The sequence below is a fragment of the Tamandua tetradactyla genome, chromosome 4 (assembly GCF_023851605.1).
Source record: "Tamandua tetradactyla isolate mTamTet1 chromosome 4, mTamTet1.pri, whole genome shotgun sequence".
NCBI classification, from domain to species: Eukaryota; Metazoa; Chordata; class Mammalia; order Pilosa; family Myrmecophagidae; genus Tamandua; species Tamandua tetradactyla.
Window position 1 is genome coordinate 105,038,389 of NC_135330.1, and position 24,191 is coordinate 105,062,579.

The window sequence follows — 24,191 nt, forward strand, 5'->3', positions numbered from 1 at the left end:
ACCACTCCCTGAGGTGACCAGCCGGCAACATGGTGGCAGATTGATTACATTGGACCACTCCCTTCATGGAAGGGGCAGCAATTTGTTCTAACTGGAATAGACACGATTCTGGATATGGATTTGTTTTCCCTGCATGCAGTGCTTCTACCAAAACTACCATCTGTGGACTTACAGAATGCCTTATCCATCATCATGGTATTCCACATAGCATTACTTCTGATCAAGGAACACACTTCACAGCAAATGAAGTGCTGGAATGGGTACATGGAGTTTTCTGGTCTTACCATGTTCCCCATCACCCAGAAGCAGCTGGATTGATAGAATGGTGAAATGGCCTTTTTTTTTTCCCATGGGCAGGCACTGGAAATCAAACCTGGGTCTCCGGCATGGCAGGTGAGAATTCTGCCACTGAGCCAGCATCGCACCACCTGGAATGGCCTTTTGAAAACCTAGTTATGATGCAGACTAGGTGGCAATACCTTGCAGGGCTGGGGTAATGTTCTCCAGGAAGCTGTGTATGCTCTGAATCAGTGTCTACTGTATGGTGCTGTTTCTCCCATAGCCAGGATCCATGGGTCCAGGAACCAAGGGGTGGAAATGGGTGTGGTGCCACTCACTATTACTCCTAGTGATCCACTAGGAAAATTTTTGCTTCCTGTCCCTGCTACCCTGAGTTCTGCTGGTCTACAGGTTTTAGTTCCAGAAGGGGGAGAGCTTACATCAGGAGAGACAGCAGTGATTCCATTGAACTGGAATCTAAGACTGCCACCTGGTCACTTTGGGCTACACGTACCTCTGGAGCAGCAAGCCAAGAAAGGGATTACTTCACTGGGTGGAGTGTTGACCCTGGGGAAATAGGACTGTAGCTACGCAGTGGAGGTAAAGAAGAGTTTTCCTGGAATATAGAAGATCCCCTAGGGCATCTTTTAGTACTACCATGCCCTGTGATTAAAATCAATGGAAAACTGCAACAAGCCAATCCAGGCAGGACTACCAATGGATGTGAAACTTCAGGAATGAAGGAATGAAGGTTTGGGTCACCCCACCAGGCAAAGAACCACGGCCAGCTAAAGTGCTTGCTGAGGGTAAAGGGAATATGGAATGGGTAGTGAAAGAAAGTAGTGACAAATATGAAGTACGACCACGTGATAAGTTACAGAAACAAAAACTATAATGCTGTTTTGTTCATTTTATAGTATTTAAGCTGTAAGATATCAAGTTTAGTTTAAGTATGAATATTACTCAAGGAGTTGTACCTTATTCTGGGGAGATGTAATGTGTTTCCGATTATCCATGGAACAATTGCTATTGTTAAGTGAGGGAAAAAAATGTGTCTTTTATTGTTTTCTCTTTTGAGATTAAGTATGGTTTAAGGTGATGTGTATAGCTGCCAGGTTGACAAGGGGTGGACTGTCATGGTCAGGTTCTTGTGTCAACTTGGCCAAGTGGTGGTGGCTGTTTGTCTGGTTAGGCAAGTGCTGGCCTGTCTATTGCTATGAGGACATTTCATAGAATTAAATCATGATCACGTCAGCTGCATCCACAGCTGATTGCATTCATAATCACCCAAGGGAAGTGTCTTCTGTAATGAGTGATGTTTAATCTAATCACTTGGGGGCTTTTAAGGAGGATTCAGAAGAGGCAGGCTCTCTTCCTGCTTTGGACAGTGAGCTTCTCCTGTGGAGTTCATCCAGACCATTTATCAGAGTCCTCAGCTTCATAGCCTGCCCTACAGATTTTGGATTCAGCATTCACACAGTTATGTGAGACACTTTTATAAATTTTTTTTTCTTTTTTTTTTTTAACATGGGCAGGCACCGGGAATCGAACCTGGGTCCTCAGGCATGGCAGGCAAGCACTCTTACCTGCTGAGCCACCATGGCCCACCCCACTTTCATAAATTTTATATCTACAGATATTTCCTGCTGATTCTGTTTCTCTAGAGAACCCTAGCTAATACATGCACCAATATAATACTTTTAATTTTAGAGATTTTGCAATATGTTTTAATATCTCATAGGGATAACATCCCCCTCTCAATAGTTAAAAAAAAATGTTTTTTTCTTATTTTCAGAGTTTACTCTTCCTGCTTATGTTTTTATTTTACTTATTTATTTATTTAGATACATGAATAAATTTTTATTAATATATCAAAAGGAAAACTAAGTCACTTTGTGCTGTCTTAATCTGTAGTTCCAAGAGTGAAGTTGTTTAATTTACTACCCATCTTTACAAGCCTTCAAATATAGCTAGGAAAATATATTAAAGCATTCAGATTATAAAACTCTCCAGGTAATTAGTCATAATAATGCTGGGACTATAATTAAAACATAGGAATTTTCTTGGTGCCCTCACTGCAGCTTACTTGGAAGTACAGATAATTAGTGTCCCATTTGTACATCAAGTTGTAATGGGTAGTTGGAAGCAAACGGTAGCCATTTGTTTAACTTAAAAAAATTAATCTGATGCTGGAGACCTGGGTTCGATTCCCAGTGCCTGCCCATGCCAAAAAAAAAAAAAAATTTATCTGAAATTGTTAATGAGTTATATAAAAATTGATATTATTCTTCCAGTTCTCACAAAAGCTCTGCAAAATCAGTAATGTACCATTTGGCGTGGTCCTTTACTTGTTTCCTAATCACATTTCCTCCAAATCCGATGAAAACATCAGCAGGAGGACACCTGCTTATTTATTTTTCTGTATGAACTTCAGAATCACCATATCTAGCTCTAGAAAAAAAAATCTGCTGATATTTTTATTGGGATTACATTAAATTGATCTTTTTATCATGTTGTATCTTCCTATCCAATAATACGGTCTGTCTTTCTATTTGTTAAGTTCACTTTTGTGTCTTTCATGTATAGGTTTAAGTTTTCCTCATGGGAACTTCCCACTTCTGGTTACAGTTAAATGATAAACCTCTCCATTCATTCGGGGAAATAATCCTTAATGCTTACATGACAGATTTGATGTTGAAACCCGGCATGTGTTTGTGGGGGACCACTCGGGTCAAGTAACGATCCTCAAGCTGGAACAAGACAGCTGCACCCTGGTCACGACATTCAGAGGACATACAGGTAGGATGAAAAGCAAAAGCATCTTGTGCTGATATGGCAGGGAGATGTTACCTGCAGCAACTTCTTGTAGGTTTTGAAAATGGCAGTGTATAGTCTGTGCAAAAGATAACACACGATACCCGTAACTGAGTTCAGAATGGTTCAGTAAGATAGAATGTCAAAAATGTTCCTACACCAATCCAAACAAGGAAGAACCGACCTGTTAGAAAATGTTGGTGATTTGGTTGTTTGTTGTTTTCCGCTGGAGGAAGCCAGTGTGGGCATGCATAAATGAGGCGTTGTCTAACCCTCTGTGGCAACCGCTTGACCCCCAGCAGGCTGTACGAGCAGCTGCTGCAGTCTGTTCTTGCCATCGTTAGAGGGAGAAGATGTGCAAAACAGAGTCCCATTTGCAGGGCAATCAAATGAAAAATATGTTCATCGTGAATAGGTTGGCTGGCTAAAAGGGTGGACAGTCCTCTTTAACTTTCCTTCCTTCTGTTTTTAATTTTTTTCAGTTTAATCTTGACCCTGGAAAATGAGTCACTGCCTGTTTTTATGGTTCTGCGCAAAATGCATCATGGATGTAGACTTACATGTCTTCTGTAGGCTGCCAACCCGTGTTTTAGTTTAGAGCAGGGTTAACATTAAAAGTTTGGACATGATAGATGAACAAAAGTAAGGCAAAAATGGGGTGTCAAATCGGGTAATACCTAGATTATAAGGGATTTCCTACAGGAAATTAAAAAAGAATGTTGGGAAGAAACATGTAGTAAAGAAAAAATTGAATCCAGGGAACTAGACTCATGAAAGATCATCCTGATTATTTATGCCTTTGGGAGGAACACATAGAAGGCCCAGTAGAACCCAGGCCTTTCCTGATTGGATTTCTCTTTTCAGCCACCTGCATCCCAGCCACATCTGGACCTGGGAGGCCCCCAAAACTGCCCACCACCTTTGTTCCCTTGTCCACTTGAGTCTCCTGATCTTTCACTTCCCTTAATCTGTACTTTAGCACTACTGGCTCGTTTCCCGGGCTGAGACTTCTGACTCTCATTCTTCCATCTCCCCCTCGTCTCCACCCCCATGTCCCCTTCCTTCCCTGTGAAGCCTGGATTTAGTGGTCCATCCCTTCAGCCACCTGCGTCCCTACAGGCTCAGCATGTGCCCCCCACTGCCCCTCCTCTCACATTCAGGCTCACTCTCACTCTGTGTGCTCCTGGCTGCTAGTCTGCCCCACATCCCGCTGCACACCATGGTTCCTACTGCAAGCCATTTCCAGCCCTGACTTGGGAAGGCGTGTGGTTGGCCCTGTGCTTGGCGACTCCTGCTCCCCTCACCTGCCCCGCTCCTTCCGGCCTGTGCTACTCTCCCCCAAACCTTCTTCCCTGTCACCGCTCCCGCTTCTTCCTTCACAGAAAAATAGAAGCAAAAATAGATGCTTTTCTTTGTCTTTTTTAAAAAATTTCATGTTTATCCCACATACCTTTTCCAACAAACAAACTTCTCTACCCACTCCCTGTCAGTGCAGGTGCAAGAGCCTGGGCCTTCCTCTAAAGGCATTAGAGAGAAAAGACTAAAGGAATTTTGAGAGATTCTTCTGGCAGTAGAGTGGAAAGCACCTTGCTCCCGGACTCCTCCCCAGGGATGGCTTACCAAGAGTTGTTCCGTCATTTCCCTCTTGACTCTCTCCTCTCTACTCTCTGTTAAAAACAAGACAAAATAAAATTTAAAAAAGCAACAACAAAAACCCCTCGATCTCATGTCCCATTGTAGCAGTTTAATTTCCATCTTATTCTCTGAAGAGCAGTGTTTCTTAAAAGCATATCATTTTCCCAGCTGCTTCGAATTCTTCAGTTTCCCTGCTCCCTGCAGTTTGGCTTGTCTTTCCAGCTGCCTGCAGTTTGTCAGATTTCTCTCACCCCTCTGAAACTGTTCCTGCCCAGTGTGACCAGTAGCTTGCGAAATTTTCTAAACACAGTAGATATATTTTAAACCTTGTCTTATTTAACCTTTCAGCAGCATTTTACCCCATAATCATTCCCTCTTGCTTGTTGCTGCCCTCCTTTGACTTCTGTGGTACATTCTCTCTCCGTTTTCGCTCTGGGTCTCTCACTGCTCGTTCTCAATCTTCTCTGTGATCTTGTAGGGTCCCCAGGGTTCTGCTCTGAACCCTCTTCTCTTTATGTTCTATGTTCTCAAAAATAAAAGACTTCATCCTTGTCCTCACATTCCTCACAGCCCAGAAGGAGGTGGAAAAACAAAACACTCATCCTAGTGTGTGGAGACAAGGGCCAAGTCAGAAGCAAGTGCCAAGCCCTCTGAGGACACAGGAGCGGGCAGCCCACTTGGAAGAGGGTGGGTATGGGTCAGTGGGGGGTGTCTCTTAGCTAAGATCCTTGGGGGTAGGTAATGATGAGTTCATGAAAAAGAAGGGAGAAGAGCAACTCAGAGAACACCAGCCGGCTCCAAGACATGGCTTGCCAGAGCATGCTATGCTCTCTTGGGAAGTGCTAGTAAGCATTGGGTATGAGGTGAGGAGGCAACCAGAAAGGAGGCGAGTCAGTTGAGATCACTAAGGATCACTTGAATATTATCCAGACGTCAGTGAGAAACCAGGAAAGAGTTTTAAGCAGGAAACTTACCCTGATCGCATTTTAGAAGATTGATCTGGCAGTAGAGGGTATAATTGGTAAGTTAAGAAACTGTGTTCCTTGAAATGTGGCACTGGCCTTGGGAAAGCAAGGAGTGGATGCTCCCAGGTGTTTAGGAGGTGAGCTTAGGAGGTATGGTGACAGACTGGAAGGTTCCCAGATTGGTTTAGGCAAAGGCAGCTTCTGGTATTTTGACTCTTCAGTAGTAAGGCCTTCACTATGTGGTGGTTAAAGGGAGGCCTTGAGTTCTGATTGGTTTTATTGTGAAATATCTCTGATGTAGACAGGACAGCATGGCCCAGGAAGGCCACTAACATGAAGGCAAATATTGTAGATGTTAGACATTTAACTTGTTGTAGTTATCATTCTAATCTGTCCACCGCTAATCTGTCTACAACACAACTCATTCATTCAGAGCTAGAATCACAACATCTAAGAGATTCCACACTGATTCAAAAATATTTTAAACTTTTCCTATGTGGTAGGCCCATTCTTTGTACTGGGCGATCCCAAAGTCATCCAGACACAAATCTGGGAAAGGAATTTTTGTAATGATTAATTTACTCTTCTCACTTCCCTGCCCCCAACAAAGACCTTAAAGTAAATCCAGATCCATGAAAGTGTGATCTTGGGGTCTCATCACTCCGTATGCAAACTAAGAAACACACATATCTTGGTATGTGTGTGTAGAGTCATACAGCCATTCTGCCCATCACTCCATTTCCTGCTCTCTGATATAGTAGAGAAGCTCATATAAAAATTATTGGATTACTAATGGAATGAGCCTAACCAGAGTCATATCCAGAGGCCAAAACATGGCATTTACTATTTCATAGGGATTTAGTAACTAGTTTTATAATATTATGCTCCCTCTGCTGGTTTTATTTCTGCATAGTTTTTTATTTCTGCAGAAATTAGATGCATTTCCATCAAAAGCCATAAACTGACTTGAGTGAAGGAAGAAAAAAATCAGATATTGACCATTGGAATTTTTTTAAAAATATTTTTTATCAAGAAATCTTCACAAACATACATTCCGCACATGGTGTACAATCAGTGGCTCACAGTGTCATCACATAGTTGTGTATTCATCACCATGATCATTTTTTTGAACATTTGCATCTCTCCAGAAAAAGAAATAAAAAGAAAAAACTCATATATACCATACCCCTTACCTCTTATTGATCACTAGTATTTCAGTCTACCCACTTTATTTTACCCTTTGTCCCCCTTTTTAGTTATTTATTTTTTATCCATAGTTTTTTACTTATCTGTCCATACCCTGGATAAAGGGAGCATCATTCACAAGGGTTTCACAATCACACAGTCACACTGTAAAAGCTATGTGGTTATACAGTCCTCTTTAGGAGTTAAGGCTACTGGAACACAGTTCAACAGATTTGGGTACTTCCCTCTAGTCACTCCAATACACCATAAACTAAAAAGGGATATCTATATAATGCATAGGAATAACCTCCAGGATAACCTCTCAACTCTGTTTGAAATCTCTCAGCTACAGAAACTTTATTTTGTCTCATTTTTTTCTTCCCCCTTTTGTCAAGAAGGCCTTCTCGATCCCTTGATACTGGGTCCGGCTACCTGGGTCCCATATTGCCAGGGAGATTTACACTCCTGGGAGTCATGTCCCACCTGCAGAGTTGGCTTAGAGAGAGAGGCCGCATCTGAGCAACAAAATAGGTTCTCTGGGGTTGGCTCTTAGGCCTAATTTTAAGTAAGCTTAGCCTGTCCTTTGCAGGAATAAGTTTCATAGGGGCCAACCCCAATATCAAGAGCTAAGCCTATTGATTTGGTTGTCTCTGCTGCCTATCATAAATTCTCCAAATGAGGAAGTTGACTATTTCTTCCTTTCTCCCCAGTCTCCCAAAGGGACCTTGCAAATACTTCTTTATTCACTGCCCAAATTACTCTGAGATACATTGGGGCATCACACCAACCTGGACAAACTAACAAAATCTATTCAAGATTCCATGTACTCATAGTGTTCAACTAAACTGAAAATACAAGTTAAATTAGGAAATGCACTATCCAAAATATAAATTTTGTGCCAAATAAATGTCTCTCCCTTTAGTCTCACACAGAAGTTGAAGTTTTAAAATATGGACGTTACTTTACCCTGTATTCTGATACACCTTTGTCCTGTCCAGATAAGCTGCATTCATATCTCTACTCAAAGCCTGATCACTTTTTCAACAGTTCCTGTATGACCATTGGAAATTGATAGTACTAATAAAATCTTTTTTTAACTTCTAAGAATTTATTTATTAGCATGAACATATTGGAAATAGGAGGAATATAGACCTGCCAAAGCTTGCTAATTAATAAATTTCTCTCTCTGTGGTGTAACTGTCACCCAGTCCCCACTCTTCCAGCAGGCAGTAGCTGGGTCTGGGCCCTGGCATAGCTTGCTATTGCCAGAAAGGGACAACAAAATCTATTTTCCCAAGATCTGGGGTTGGAGGGTGCAGTACAATCCCTGATCACTGGATTGCTGGGGGCCCAGATGTGAGGGCAGCCATTTCCCCACTACCCTGAACAAAAGCAGCTGAGGAGACTGAGAGATGTCCATTTCCTCAGAGCTGGGGAGGATAGCTAAAGACCTGTGTTTGCTACACAGGCACTGAATCAAGAAAATGAAGCTTTGGGGAGCCATGGAAGAAGCTTTTTATGTCCTTCCTAACCCCTCCCTCAGCCCCCTCTCAGGGCAGTTCAGAACCAACCGGAGCTCTCCTTGTGGATTGCTGGCCTTCCTCACCTCCACCCCCACCCCGGAAAAGACTGACTTGGAAAGCTCCTTTTGGTATGAGCCCCCCTCCACCCTGAATTTATCCTCCAGGCAAAAGCAGCTTGAGACAATGGAAACCCTGCAAGAAACAATTAAGGTGAGCCACCTGAGGCAAAGGCTTACCTGCTTTAAGTCCAGCATTGAAAACCCAGGAGAGGGAAGTAGAGGGGGCATTCAGTCTCCTGCAAATAGGACAACTCCTGAGGCCACTAGCATGCACCAGCCCAGGACAAGATACAGGCCCAGAAATGACAGGGAACGCCCTGTCCTTTATGTTCACTTTTGGGCTGACCTTCCTGATGGTGGGGCTGAACCCTCATGGAGACCAGCAGAGCCAATTTGCATAGACAATTAAATGTGCTTTTTGCTTAAATTTGCTTGGTTTTAATAGCTCCCGACACTCAAGAAAATCTCTGTCGTATCACCAGCTGGTTACAAACCGAAGACACACATATCAGGGAATAAATCCCAGAGTTAACATTTTAAATATTAAAAAGTACAGTGTGCAACAAAAGATTACAGACAAGTAATTAAACAGGAAATGATGACCCATCCAAAAGAAGATAAAAATCAGGATATATCAATCCGGAAGAAGACCAGATTGTGGACATACTGGACAAAGACTTTTTAAAAAAATGATCATCAGTATGCTCAAGGAGATGACGGAAAATACAGAGAAAGAAAGAAAGGATATCAGGAAAACACTCAATATGTTCAAGAAGGTGATTGAAAATACAGAGAAAGAACTCAAAGATATCAGGAAGACGATGAATGAATAATAAGTATCTCAATAAAGAGATAGAAGTTTTAAAAAGGAACCAAACAGCTTTTTTCGGCTGCTAGCACTCTGGCAGACATGGTGAGCATCCTAAAACCTGCTGGACCTCCTGTAAGTGCAACAAGTGCCAACCCTACCAAGTGACACAGTACAAGAACGGCAAGAATTCTCTCTATGCCAGAAAAAGCAGCATTACAACAGGAAGCAGAGTGGCTACAGTGGGCAGACTAAGCCAATTTTCCAGAAGAAGGTTAAAACTACAAAGAAGATTGTACTGAGAATTGAATGCGTTGAGCCCAACTGCAGATCTAAGAGAATTTTGGCTATTAAGAGATGTAAATATTTTGAACTGGAAGGAGACAAGAATAGAAAGGGCCAAGGATCCACTTCTAAGATTTATCTTTTGTTATGACAATAAAATCTTGAAGTTAGGGTCACTTCAAAAAAAAAAAAAAAAAGGAACCAAACAGCACTACTGGAGTTAAAGACCACAATAAGTTAAAATGAAAACTTCCCAGGAGGGGTTCAACGGCAGATTAGAGCTGACAGAAGAAAGAATCAGTGACTCAAAAAGACAAGACATTTGCAATGTGTCAGGCTGAGGAGCAGAAGTAAGAAAGAATTACAAAAAGTGAAAATAGCCTAAGAGACCTCTGCATCCCAATAAATGGACTGTGAGAATCCCAGAAGTTCAAGAAAGAGAAAGAAGCAGAAGGAATGTTCAAAGAAATAATGACAGAGAACTTCTGGAACTTAGTAAAAGACGTGAATATGCACAAACATGAAGCAAGATAAATTTAAAGAAAAATATGCCCCATCACATACTGTTCAAACTGTGAAATGCAAAGGACAAGCAGAGAGTTTAGGAAGCTGCAAGGAAAAAGCAACCTGTTATGTGCAAGTAGTCCCAATTAGATTAAATGCCTATTTCTCATCAGAAACCATGGAGGAAAGAGTGCAGGGGGTAGAAATACTTAACGCACTGGAAGAAAACAATTGCTAACCAAGAATTTTATATCTGGCCTGGCTTTATTTCAACAATGTGGGAAAGATCAAGGCATGCCCAGGTAAACAAAAGCTGGGAAAGTTCATCACCACTAGATGTGCCCTACAGGCAGTGCTAAAGGGAGTTCTTCAAATTGATGATAAGCACAAGAAAAATATATGAAAAATATACTCAGATAGAAATGAGAAGGGATATTCAATATGGTACATTACAAAAACTCAAATACAAAAGTAGGCATTAATGGAAGAATTGAGGGACAAAAAAAAAAAAAAGTGTAAGATTTACAAAGCCTAAATAGCAAAATGGCAGAACATCCTGCATTATCAGGAGTGACTTTAATATAAAGTCGTTTATGTTTACATTTTACCTCCAGTCAAAAGGCAGAACAAACATTTATAGAACATTTCACCTCACAACAGCAGAAATCATGTTATTCTTAGTGCACATAATTCGTTCTCCAGGATTGACTATATCTTAGGTCACAAAAAAGTCTCAATAAATTATAAATCTACTCAAAGCTATTTATACATTCAACACAATTCTAAGAAATTTCTTTGTAGGAATGGAAAAGCCAGTCATCAACTTTATATGTAAGGGCAAGGGACCCCAAGTAGCCAAAGCCATCTTGAGAAACAAGGATAAAATTGGACATCTTGAGAAACAAGGATAAACATGTTTCTCGATTTTCAAAGTTATTACAAACCCATAGTAATCCAAACAGCATGGTACTGGCACAAGGAGAGACATATGGATCAGTAGAATCAAAGTGAGAGTTCAGAAATCAGCCCTCACATTTATGGACAACTGATTTTTGACAAGGGGGCAAAGACCACTCTATTGGGAAAGAATAATCTTTTCAACAACTGTTGTTGGGAAAACTGGATCTCTGTTTGCAAGAGAATGAAGGAGGAATTCTACCTCACACCATATACAAAAGTCAAGTAAAAATAAATCAAAGACCTAAATATAGGAGCCAGAACTATAAAACACCTAGAAGAAAGCATCTTCCGGACCTTGTGTCCAGTGATGGTGTCTTAGACATCATACTCAGAGCACAATCAAAAACAAAAAAATAGACAGATGGGACCCCATCAAAATTTTAAACTTTTGTGCCTCAAAGACTTTATCTATGAAAGTAAACAACCTACAAAATGGTAGAAAATATTTGGAAACCACATGTCTGTTAAAGGCTTAATATCCAGAGTATGTAAAGAAACACTTCAACTCAACAACAAGTCAAACAACCCATTTTTAAAAAATAGGCAGAAGATTTGAATAGACATTTCTCCAAAGGATATACAAATGGCCAGAAAGCACATGAAATAATGCTCAGTCAATAATCGTTAGGGAAATACAAATCAAAACCCCAATGATTACAGAACCATGGAAGTTAAGGTCTGGAGCCAAGAAATCTTGGGACAGGAAACCACCACCAGCCCCCATCCATGCAGAAAGGATGATTTGCCCTATAGACAGAATGTAGGCCTTTTGCTTCTTTGCTCAGGAAGAATGTTGTCACCTCGGGCCTCAGAAAGGGCGAAGCACATTCCCCAGGGGTTGGGGAGAGCCTGGCTGCTACTCCATTGTTCTGAAGAGGCTGAGTGTGTGCCAGAGATGGCGGAGTGTCTGGGTGCCACCAAGTGCTGGAGGAGGGTGAGGTCAAGAATAGGTGGTCTCCTCGGTACTCCCCAATGTTGCAACCTTCACCCCAGTGTTTACAGAGAGCAGGACTGTTGTGTAAGCCCTTGGAAAGGACTGCCTCTCTCTCAAGCCTGGAGGAGGACACATCATTCTATAAATGATTCTCAGACCTTAAAACCTAATGGAGTTTGTCCTGCTGGATTTCAGAACTAGTTGGGTCCAGTGACTGCTGTTTTCCTTCCAATTTCTCCCTGTGGCAATGGGAATGTTTCTCTTTTGACTTTCCCTCCTTTGTATATGGGAAGCAGATAACTTGTTCTGAGTTTTAGAGGTCTACAAATAGGAGAATTTTGCCTTAGGACAAACCACACCCATGGCTGATTTTGATGAGATTTTTACTGTTTTTTATTTTGTATTGTATTTGTATTGTTACGAAATGATTGAAGGCTTTTGTAATATTGTGATGGAATGGATGTATTTTGCATTTAGAGGGAAAACATGTCTTTTTGGGGTCCAGAGGATGGAATGTGCTGGTTTGCAACTGGTATGCACCCCAGAAAACCATGCTTTTTTAATTCAACTTATGTGGGCAGACCTGTTGTTGGGTGGAACCTTTTGATTAAGTTTTTTCCGTAAAGATGTGACCCCACCCGTTCAAGGTGGGTCTTAATATGCTTATTGGATTCCTTTAAGAGAGGGACATTTGGGAGATGCAGACATAGACATTTGGAGGTGCAGAAGGAAAACACCCTAGGAAATAACAGAGGCTGAGAGAGCCATTTGAAACCAAAAGCCAGCAGAGAAGGACAGCAGTTGTCACCATGTGCCTTCCCATGTCATAAAGGAACCCAGATGCCAGCTGCCTTTCCTGGGTATCCTCTTGTCAGTGCCTTAATTTGGACATTTTCACTGCCTTAGAATTGTAACTTGCAACTTAATAAATCCCCTTTATAATAAAGCAGAAAACGAAAAACCCACAATGAGATACCATTTCACAACCACTAGAATGACTACTACTACTAAAAAAAAGCAAAATTACAAGTGTTAGGATGTGAGAAATAGGAACCCTCGTTCAGTGATAGTGGGAATGTAAAATAGTACAGCTGCTGTAGTAGTCAGTTTGCAGTTCCTCAGAAAGTTGAATATAGAATTACCATATGACCCAGCAATTGTACTTCTAAATGTAGACTCCTCACAAACAAAAAATTGAAAGCAAGGACTCAAACAGATATTTGCACACCAATGTCCATACAACATTATTCACAATTGTCAAAAGATGGAAGCAACCCAAATGCCCATCAACCAATAGATGCATAGATAAAATGGTGTATTCATATAGTGGAGTATTATTCAACCATAAAAAGTAAAGTTCTGATACATGCAACAATATGGATGAACCTTGAAGGCATTATGTTGAGTGAAATAAGCCAGACACGAAAGGATGGATTTGTACGATCTCACTGATGTGAACTAATCACATTAACCAAACTCATGAAGTCAGGATCTAGAATATAGTTTACCAGGGGATGGAATAGGAATAGGGAATTAAGGCTTAAAATGTATAGTTTCTTTTTGGGGTAGTGGAAAAATTTTGGTAATGGATGGTGGTGATAGTAGTAGAAGATTATGAACCTAATTAACAGCATCAAATTATATGTAATTGAATGTGGTTAAAAGGCAGAATTTTAGGTTGTATATATGTTATCAGAATAAAATTTAAAAAAAATCTATGGAGCTACACAACACAGTGAATCCTGTTAAACTATGGACTGTAGTTAATAGTACAGTTATGAAGTTGTGGTTTTATCAATTATGACAAATATATGACACCACACAAGTGTTAATAATAGAGTGGTATCCCCAAGAGAACCTCTTTTTTTGCTCAGCTGTGGCCTCTCTCTCCAGCCAATACAACAAGCAAACTTCCCACCCTCCCCCTGTCTACATGGAACGTGACTCCCAGAGGTGTGGACCTTCCTGGCAACGTGGGACAGAAATCCTAGAATAAGCTGAGACTCAGCATCCAGGGATTGAGAAAACCTTCTTGACCAAAAGGAGGAAGAGTGAAATGAGACAAAATAAAGTGTCAGTGCCTGAGAGATTGCAAACAGAGTTGAAAGGTTTTCCTGGAGGTTATTCTTACGCATTAAATAGATATTACCTTGTTATTCAAGATGTAATGGAGAGGCTGGAGGAAAGTGCCTGAAAATGTAGAGCTGTGTTCCAGTAGCCATGGTTCTTGAAGATGACTGTATAATGATACAACTTTCACAATGTGACTGTGTGATTGTGAAAACCTTGTGTCTGATGCTCCTTTTATCTACCTTATCAACAGACAAGTAAAACATATGGATTAAAAATAAATAATGGGAACAAAAATGTTAAAATTAATTTAGATTGAAATGCTAGTGATCACTGAAGGGGAAGGGGAAGGGGTATGGTATGTAGCATTTTTTTCTGCTTTCTTTTTATTTCTTTTTCTGAATAGATGCAAATGTTCCAAGAAAGGATCATGATGATGAATATGCAACTATGTGATAATATTGTGAATTACTGATTATATATATAGAACGGAATGATCAAAAGTTAAGAATGTTTGCGTTTGTTTGGTGTTTATTGGTATTTTAGAAAAAATTTAAAAATCAATTTAAAAAGCACAAAAACAAATAATAGAGTGGTATATAGGAACCCTGTATTTGATAGATGGTTTTTCTGAAAACCCACAACTTCTCTAATTAAAAAAGAAAACAAAACACAGTCCTAACCAATTAACATGGTTGGATATTAAATTTTTAAAAATAAGGCATCAGCTCCATATATGATGGATGCTGGGATACATAAGTGAATAAAAGAAGTACCATCTGTACCCTTACTAAGTTACTAGTCCAGCATGGAATACAAGCATCGAACCAGTAAATATCAATAATTAATCAAAATATTACAGATGCCATGTGCAGATCCGAGGTTGCTTTGGAAGCAGATAACGAAAGGGCCCCTTCTCAGCTAGATAGGTAAAGGGTTGCTTCCCAAGGAAGTGGTGTTGAATTTTCACCTTAAGGAGAAAGAGTTACCCAGGTCATGGGAACAGTTCAGGTTAAAGGACAACAGATATGAAGCCCAGAGTGGACAACGTGAGCAAATGCACACAGCTCAGGTGGCTAGTAAGATAGGGAGACTTACAGGCAATGTTAAGAACTTCAGGCATTGTTCTGAAGCCATGGGAAGCTAGTGGAGAAGTTTAAGCAGGGTAGTGACATGATTTTTATTTCAACAAAGAACTGTGGCAGCTGCAAGTGGTGGGTTAAATGGAACAAGAATGGATGTGGAAGACCATTTGGGAGGCTGTTGCTGGAGACTCTGGAAAAGAGTATGCCTGTTAGGACTAGGAGAGACAGGGCCTGGGGAGAGGTGAGATTCAGGATTATTTAGGAGAAAGGAGTCAGCAGTGCCTGGCTGTTGCTGGGGTTGGAGTGTTTGGTCTTGAACATTTGGGTGGAAGGTGATGTCATTCACTGAAATCAGGAATTCTGGAGGTAGAGCAGGTTTGGGAGAGGATATTCCAGAGCATTTAGTTGAGCATGTCCGAGAGACATCCTAGGGAGACGGCAAGTAGAAAACTGGACACACATTTATGGATCACAGGAAGAAGGTTATAGAGATGAGCACATTTCACTTTATAAAAATTTCATCACTTCAAGTGGGGTAAGACACAGTAACCAAAAAGTCAGATATTTTGTTCAAGAGACTAAGCACTCTGAGGGCTTATTTAAGTTGTTTTCCTTTTACCACGTATTAGCCCATACCTCTTAACTTTCCATGGCTGTGGTGCATGCTCACTCGTGGTGAGTTAACAAGTCATACCCTGCTAATGACAAAACCAGATGTTTCCAACTCTGATTTTGTAATACCCCACATGGTCCTAAGCCTTTGCAAGGTATGTACTAAAATTCTCCAAAAAATAGCCCAGTAATCATTTTGATGCCATGTATTATAAATTCCTAAAAATATCTGTGTTCTGATTCACTTTCACTTTGGGGAATCTTTTCTAAGCAAATCTGAAATATGAGCATAGTTTTTTGCATAGAAGTATTTACCTTAGCAAAATTTATAATGGTTAAAAATTGATAACAATCTCACAAAAAAATTGAGAGTTAAGCAATGTGATGGGATATTATGCAGCCATTAAAAATACGTTTATGAGATTATCTAGTGAGGTGAAAATGTATTTGTTGTGCTGTAAAGTGAAAAAAATGACAAAATTATATATGCATAAATGTCAAGAAAATAAGCAAACTGAGTCTAAGAAGAAGCTATCAGAGGGCTAAAACTTTTACATGTTTCCACTGATTTGGATTATTGATTTTTTTCTTATTTTCTATAACTTACACATTTTTATTATAATGTAGATAAACGTTATAATTATAAAAGTCTTTTTATTAATTAATTCATTTATGTTTTAAATTGCTCTGGAGAACATTGTGGAGGTCAAAGACATGGAGAAACATAAAATGCAACATTGTGGGGGAGTAGAAAATGGACAGATTGGAAATGAAATGGGAGAAATAATTTTTGTCGTTTAAAATATCCTGGACATTGGAAAACCACGGCTGGTATAGCCCCCATCTTTCATGGAATGGCCTAGTAACTGAAGACGAGAGGACACCCTCAGCGTGGGACCAGGGTGGGAAGCATGTGTGTCTGCATGGTTCAGAATGCAGGCTCACTGGATGTCCTTCCCTGCTGCCACAAGTGCGGGGAAGAGAGGACTCCTGTTCACCAGGAAAGCCCTGCCTGCTAAGACAGGAAGAGGCTGTTTGGGTCAGCACTCTCCTTTTCACCGATCTGTGCTCCTGCTGAAAGTACAAAGATGCAGAACCCAAAGCCTACCACAGGAACAGATTTCTAAACCAACAAAATTCAGTATACTGGGGTGAGTGTAATGATAGACATGCCAAGAAGGGGCACCTGCCTAGTATGGGCATGTTGGGCAAGGCTTTCTGGAGGAGGTGATGCCCGAGCTGCACCTTGAAGAGAGACAAAGTCACTTGGGTGATACAAGGTAGGATGGGCCCTCCAGGCAGAGGGCGTAGCCTTATGTCCCATGACCAAACAACGTGCATTGTCTTCTTACTCTCCAAATAATCCCATCATCTGATTGTTGTACGTTTGTGATGGCATAGGGTCTGAGTTTTATTTCACTCTATCCACACAGCCTAGCACAGTCCCTTCCACGTGGGAGATGCTGAAAGGGCTTGTTGAATTGATTTGAATTGAATGTTATAGTTTACCATTTGTAAACCAACCTTCAGCCTTTAATAGACTTCATTGTTAGAACGTTTACAGAGCTGGGATGGGGCTTGCTTCTCTCCCTCATCCCATCCTATTGGAGTTTCTCCTTCCATCTCCTCCACTCTTACTTGAATAGGTGTAACACTCTGAGTCTTGGGAGGTCTGATGAATATACCCTCACTCTCTATTTATTTACCTGGTTGTTTTCTTCCCAACTCTCTTTGTTACTAGGAATTCCCCTTTACAGTCTAACCCCTTATAGCCTGATTTGCTGTGGGAAAGCTAGAGATCAGTTTTATTTCTAAAACCTAATTCATTTCATGATGGCTGGGACAGCATGCCTAATTGAAGGCTGACTTGGCAAAGGACACTGTTGGAGAGATGTGTAGAGATCCCATGCAGTGTAATCACAGCTAACATTTATCGCGTGCTTTCCTTGTGCCAGACACTGCTCCACGTGCTCATGTGTGGTAACCCATTTAATTCTGTTACCATCTCCATTTTATATGTGAGGCACAAAGAAGTTAAACAACTTGCCCAAGTCACATGCCTCACAAGGGATGTGAGCTTAGCTCCTGGCTCCAGAGCCCATGCACTGGCCCGATCACATGCCTGCATCCCATGGCTGCCAGCAGAGAAGACCAGAGGGGCTGCTTCTCATGGACAGTGTTTGTGGATGGGGTCTGTCCTGGTGGGGGGAATGTAAAGGTGCCTATCACCATTTAAGTATTTTCATTTGTATCCTGGCAGGATGAACAAGCCCTCCAATTAAGACAACTAATTCTGTCCAGCAGTGCTCACCATTTTTAAATCTGACATAATGCTTTAAAGAACCAGAGGTACCCAAGTTCTACATGTTAAATATGGGAAATCATACATATATCACCTTTCTCGTATCTGACCCTTAGACACTAAGTCACTCAAGACCATTTCAGAGCTTCTCCTTGAGGTGAGCATTCCCTGTCCTTAAAAGGTGTGAGTGGTAGAAGAGTTGCAGGCCATAAGCCTGGGAAAAGAGCTGTCGTAGGACTGATCTCACGATAAGAACAAGGCAAGGGGCATCCGTTTTACTCTCTCTCATTCATTCGGGCATGTTTGTTCATGCTTGTTGAGTGCCTCCTGTAAGCCAGGCACAGTTCTTGGTGCTCAGGATACTATGGGAAACAAGCCAAAGCCCTGACCCTCATTGAACTTGTGTTCTATTGGGGTTGTGCTGGTTTGAAAAGATGTATGTCCCCTAGAAAAGCCATGTTTTAATCTAAATCCCATTTCATAAAGGCAGAATAATCCCTATTCAATACTGTATGTTTGAAACTGTAATCAGATCATTTCCCTGGAGATGTGATTTAATCAGGAGTAGTTGTTAGACTGGATTAGGTGACGACATGTCTCCACCCATTTGGGTGGATCTTGAATAGTTTCTGAGTCCTATAAAAGAGGAAGCATTTTGGAGAATGAAAGAGATTTGGAGAGAGCAGAGAATGCTGCAGCACCATGAAGCAGAGAGTCCACGAGCCAGCGACCTTTGGAGATGAAGAAGGAAAATGCCTCCCAGGGAGCTTCATGAAACAGGAAGCCAAGAGAGAAGCTAGTGGGTGACGCTGTGTTCACCGTGTGCCCTTCCAGATGAGAGAAACTCTGACTGTGTTTACCATATGCCTTCTCAGCTGAGAGAGAAACCCTGACCTTCATCGGCCTTCTTGAATCAAGGTCTCTTTGCCTGGATGCCTTTGGACATTTCTATAGACTTGTAATTGGGACATTTTCTCAGCCTTAGAACTGTAAACTAGCAACTTATTAAATTCCCGTTTTAAAAGCCATTCGTTTCTGGTTTATTGCATTCTGGCAGCTAGCAAACTAGAACAGGGGTGTTAGACAACAAATAAGTAATAATATTCTTGTGCCCTGGAGAAAAATAAAGCAGAGTAAGGAGGAGAGTGATGAGGATGGTCACAGGAGGTCTCTCTAAGGAGGTGACCTACTACATTTGAGCAGGGAAAGGGATGAAGTGAGAGAATGAGCCAGTGGTGATCTGGGGAATGAGAACTACAGGCAGAGCTAACAGTGCAGAGACCCCCAAAGTGGGAATGAGCCTGGCCTGGTCAGGGAATGCAAGAAGGCCAGTGTAGCTAGAGCAGAATGAGTGAGGTGGGGCCTGGGAAGGAGGCAAAGCCCCGCAGTGAGGGCAGAGGCTGTCAGAGCCTGGACCCACAGAAACATGCCTTTTGTGGGGGGACATGATATCCCCAATGCTTTGTGGTGTCAGTGATCACATTGGCTGCTGAATAGGAACCAGCTAACAGGAGCAGGACTGAAAACAGGGAAATCATATAGGAAGATATTATAATTGTCTTAGGCAGTTTTTTTTTTTCCATTTTAATTTGAAATAATTTTACTCTTAGAAAACATTGCAAAAATTATAGAGTGAACTGTATAATCTTCACCCGGATTCTTCAAATGTTAGCATCTTTCAAAACTACGGTATAAATACCAAAATCAGGATATCAACATTGATATAATCCTCTTATCTAATCTACAGACCCTATTCCTCGTTCTCTAATTGTTCCGCTAAAGCCTTTTGTCTGGCTCAAAATCCAACCCAGGGTTACACCTTGCTTTTGGTTATCACATCCCCGTTCCCTTTCATCTGGAGGGTGTTATCCTGGTGGTAACTGGTGGTAACTTGGACCATTTGGTTAAGGTGCTATCTGGCATGTCTCTAACCTTCGTAGGTAGTTAGTTTTTATAGGGACATACTTTGAAAGTATGTAAATATCTTATTTCTACTCATATTCCCTCCCAATAGTTTTAGCATCCATTGATGATTCTTATCAGAAACAATTACAACTGTGATGTTTTCCAAGTAATGACTTTTCTGTTATTTTTATCCCTTCTACATTTGGTGGTTGGAATTCTTCTCTAAGGGAAGGCTTTCATTTCTCCATTTATTTATTTATGTAATTGGTATATTAGCATGGGCTCATAGGTTCTTACTGATTTTTATGGATGCGGGTCTATTACTATTATTTTTTTTGCTCAAACCGTCCTAGATTTGGCCCTTGGACACCCTTGCATGCTGGTTTCTGTGTTCTTTTGAGAAGGCTCCATCATTGTTTGAGCATCTTGCACAGTCCCTGCCCTAGCCCTGATGTCAGCCACCTCAAGAACCCTGATTTCTTTTTATTCAAGAATAATATTTAGAAACCAAAATCTGGACATTAGATGTGCACAGTTGTTAATAGGGATCATTGTTCTAGCAATGCTCCTAACTCAGCAGACAGAGCTAGAGCGGATATTCAGACAGACATAACCTATTTATGTGTACATTGGAAACCATGGTTTCATACTGACACTTCCAACTCTAGCACCAGCGTGACATCCAAGCGATCCTTCCAACCTTCTCTCTTTCCTCGCATGTAGCTGCTGTCTATAGTAGTGGGAAACGCAGTGCTCATTGTCCTCGATGTATTTACTTGTTGCTCAATCCTAGGATATACACAGAATAGTTTCAGATTTGCTAACGTAGACCAACTAACTGGAGTACTGTTTGTGTACAGATCATTTTATATTTAGCTATAGAGGATACAGTCAACATACCATTTTCCAATATTACGTCAGTTCTCCCTCTCCCCGTGCTGCTGTGTTTATATCACTTATTTGTAGTGCAGCTAGGTTTTTTGTTTCTTATTGTTATTTGGTTTTGTATTCCATTTGGAGGCTACTATCCTCCCCTTCCCCCCAGCACCAAAAAAATCCTTGTGGCTTTTAATTATTTACAAGTATGTAAAATATTAACATGGTTCCAAAAGTCAGAACCAAACAAAAAAGTGTACTCAGGAAAGTGTCACTCTTTGTCCCTTGTCTGCCATTCCTACTCCCCATCCTTCCCCCTTCCCACCCAACTGCTGTAGTCACCCGATCTCACGGATTTATTATTCACTCTTTGTTCTTACGTGAAAGATGACATAATGTACTTGTTCCTTTGTTCTTTGCCTCTCTCTCTTCATAATGTACCCTGGAAATCACTTCATATCTGTTCATAGAAAGCTTCCTTGTTCTTTGTCATAGCTGCATAGTTCTTTACTGTGTGGAAGTACTGTCATTTATTCACTCACTTTTAAATGAGCATTGATTATTCCCAATATTTTGCAGTTTTGAACCACGCTGAAATAAATAGCCTTGTGCATATGTATTTCTGTGTTATGGGGGGGGGGGTGCTTATATCATCAGGATAAATTTCTAGGAGTGAGATCATGGGTCAGGAGCCAAGTGCATATATAGTTTGGTTAGATATGGCTATCCCCATTCTACCAGTTTGCATTCCCATCAACACTGTACGTGTGAGAGTACCTGTGTCCCCCATAGTCTTTCCAGAAAAATAAATGTCATATTTTTTAATTTTCCAGGCAAGATTTTTGACAGTGGCTCATACAAGGATGGTAGCAACAGAGGTGATGAGAAGTAGTCAGATTCTAGATATATTCTGGAGGAAAAGCCTATTCAGTTAGTGGGTTGCTTTGGATGCTGATTCGACACTTTTCTAATCAGGGTTCTCTCCAACTCTGTTTAAATATTAGGCATCGATATTAGCAATCCAAGCTCATAATTCTTGGTGATCTTACCTTCCTCTTGGAACAGCATCATCATAATATTCCATTAAATACATTGCATTATATAGACATCCCTTTTTAATTTTTAGTGTATTAGAATAGCTAATAGGAAATAACCTGAAACTGTTGAACTATATTCCGTTGTATAACTATATAACCATTGCATAACTGAATAGCTTTTACAGTGTGACATGTGATTGTGAAAACTTTGTGGCTGACACTCCCTTTATCCAGTGTATGGACAGATGAGTAAGAAAATAAGGACAAAAAATAAATAAATAATAGGGGGGTTAAGTGGTATGGGATGTTTGGGTGTTCTTTTTTATATCTTTATTTTTATTCTTATACGTATTTTTTTTTTTGGAGTAATGAAAGTGTTCAAAAATAGATTGTGGTGATGAATGCAGAACTACATGATGATACTGTGAACCACTGGTTACACACTTTGGATGATTATATGGTATGTGAGTTTATCTCAGCACCATCGCATTTAAAATATATATATTGCATTGTAATAGTTAAGGCAATGCTGACCCGTCTAACAAATAATCCCCTGCATTTCAGTTACCTCAGGAGCAGGTTAGTACTTGCACAGGTGATAGCCCGGTAAGGGTGTCCTGGTGTACAGCCCTTTTCCACGTGAGATTCAGGAACCTAGGCTCCTTCCAGAGTGTGGCTGCCCCATGCTCTCAGGTCTTAGTCCATTTGGAGGAAGTGTAAGGAGAGAGCAGAAAAGGCATTCTGGGGGCATGTCACTTCCACATACAATCTGCTGCCAAGGACAGGTCACGCACCCCCCTGGAAAATGTGGTCCCTACAGGCAGCAGCCTTCCAGAATTACTACTGTTCTCAGTACACAAGGAGTCTCATTTATAACGGGGCTGCCACAGAAGACAACCCGTCATAATGTTTCATAGCTGCTGCATAAGAGTACACATGTGGAAAGGGAGTGAGTTCAGGTGGACAGTTAGCTGACTCTTCTGCAGGTATCTGACAAAGCTAGCCATTGAAGTACTGTGTGGGAATAAATAATATGTGTTGTAGCATAAAATGTGTGTCTTGAAATTTTGCATTCTCAAATAATGAAGCGTTGTTTTTTTAAAAAAAAAAAATAAAAGAGGAAGAAGAAGCTCTAACCATGGGATTTAGTATGAGGGCTAGAAAGTGAGTTGTGCAAAGGGAGAAAATATTTGGCTTTAAGGGAGGCCAAGTCTGCCATAAGAAAGAGTATCAAATAAGATTTGTAGACCAAGAAAATAAAATAAGGTTTTTGTGTTTCCATTCATCTGCTCCTTCACTCATTAGCAGCTGTTGCTGAGTGCCTGTCTGCACCAGGCACGGGGTCGGGGTGGGGGTGAGGGAGAGGAGAAGGGAGCTGCGGGAGGCAGGGCCGGCACTGAACCACGTGTTCACGGGAAAGTGGTATTTATTCTTCCGCCCACAGGAGCGCACACACAGGCAAGATGGTATGTGAGTAGAGGGAGAAGCAATTAAACATCATCCAGAATGGTGGTGGATTTTTTTCCCTTTTAAGTCTAAAAAAAAAACTAAGACAATTATAACATCCCTAAAAGTTTTTAGTAATCTAACTCAGAAAGCTGTCAGAGTCCAGCAAGTAAGCTATTTTATGTTCTTTGCAGAATACAGTATTTTTCATTAATGTAAAAAGTGAGACATTTCTGACATTCTTAAGTATTTGTAGGCTTTCTGACCATCTTGTATGGGAAGAATTACTACTGTTCTCAGTACACAAGGAGTCTATTTATAAGGGGACTTCCGCAGAAGACAACCCGTCATAATGTTTCATGGCCACTGCGTAAGGGTAGTGCTAGAACCAACACGTGTCCTGCATGCTGCAGCTCACAGGTAAGGGCTAGGTTGACGATACTGTTGTTATTAACAATTGTGGTTGTAGTATTACCATCACCCCATTTTACCGTTGAGGAAACTGACATTTCAGGATGTAAGCAGTTAGCCCAGAATCTGTCAGTTAAAATTCCCAAAGAGAGAAAATAAAATTTAAGTTATGATATTGTAGTCTCATTTACCTGATGTTGAAGAATAAAAAAATTGAATTGCTTCTCATCTTTTGCTGTTGGGTCAGGAGGTAGGCAGCAGTTAAGAAAATCCAGTTAATATTTCCAAACAGTGCAATATTTTCCATTCTTCTTTTGTTCGAAGGTCAATTAATTGTCTTTTTCATTTCCCTTTGGTCTTTATGGTAATTGATTTTATGGTACATTAAATTTTGTAAAAAATGCTTTAGAGAGTGGGAGTTTAATTCCTTGGTGTCGATGTTTTTCTCTTTGAAGACTCATTCATTTTATTCTTTCACCAAAAATTTATTGTCTGC

General features: G+C 40.7%; 1 protein-coding gene across 1 annotated transcript in view; it reads left to right on the forward strand.

Moving 5' to 3' along the window:
• Positions 1 to 24,191, forward strand: part of WDFY2 (WD repeat and FYVE domain containing 2) — a 204,205-nt gene that overhangs the window by 157,119 nt on the left and 22,895 nt on the right. The window contains exon 6 of the mRNA XM_077158122.1: positions 2,966 to 3,078. Coding sequence (XP_077014237.1) covers positions 2,966 to 3,078 — 113 coding nt within the window. The remainder of the gene's footprint in view (positions 1 to 2,965; positions 3,079 to 24,191) is intronic.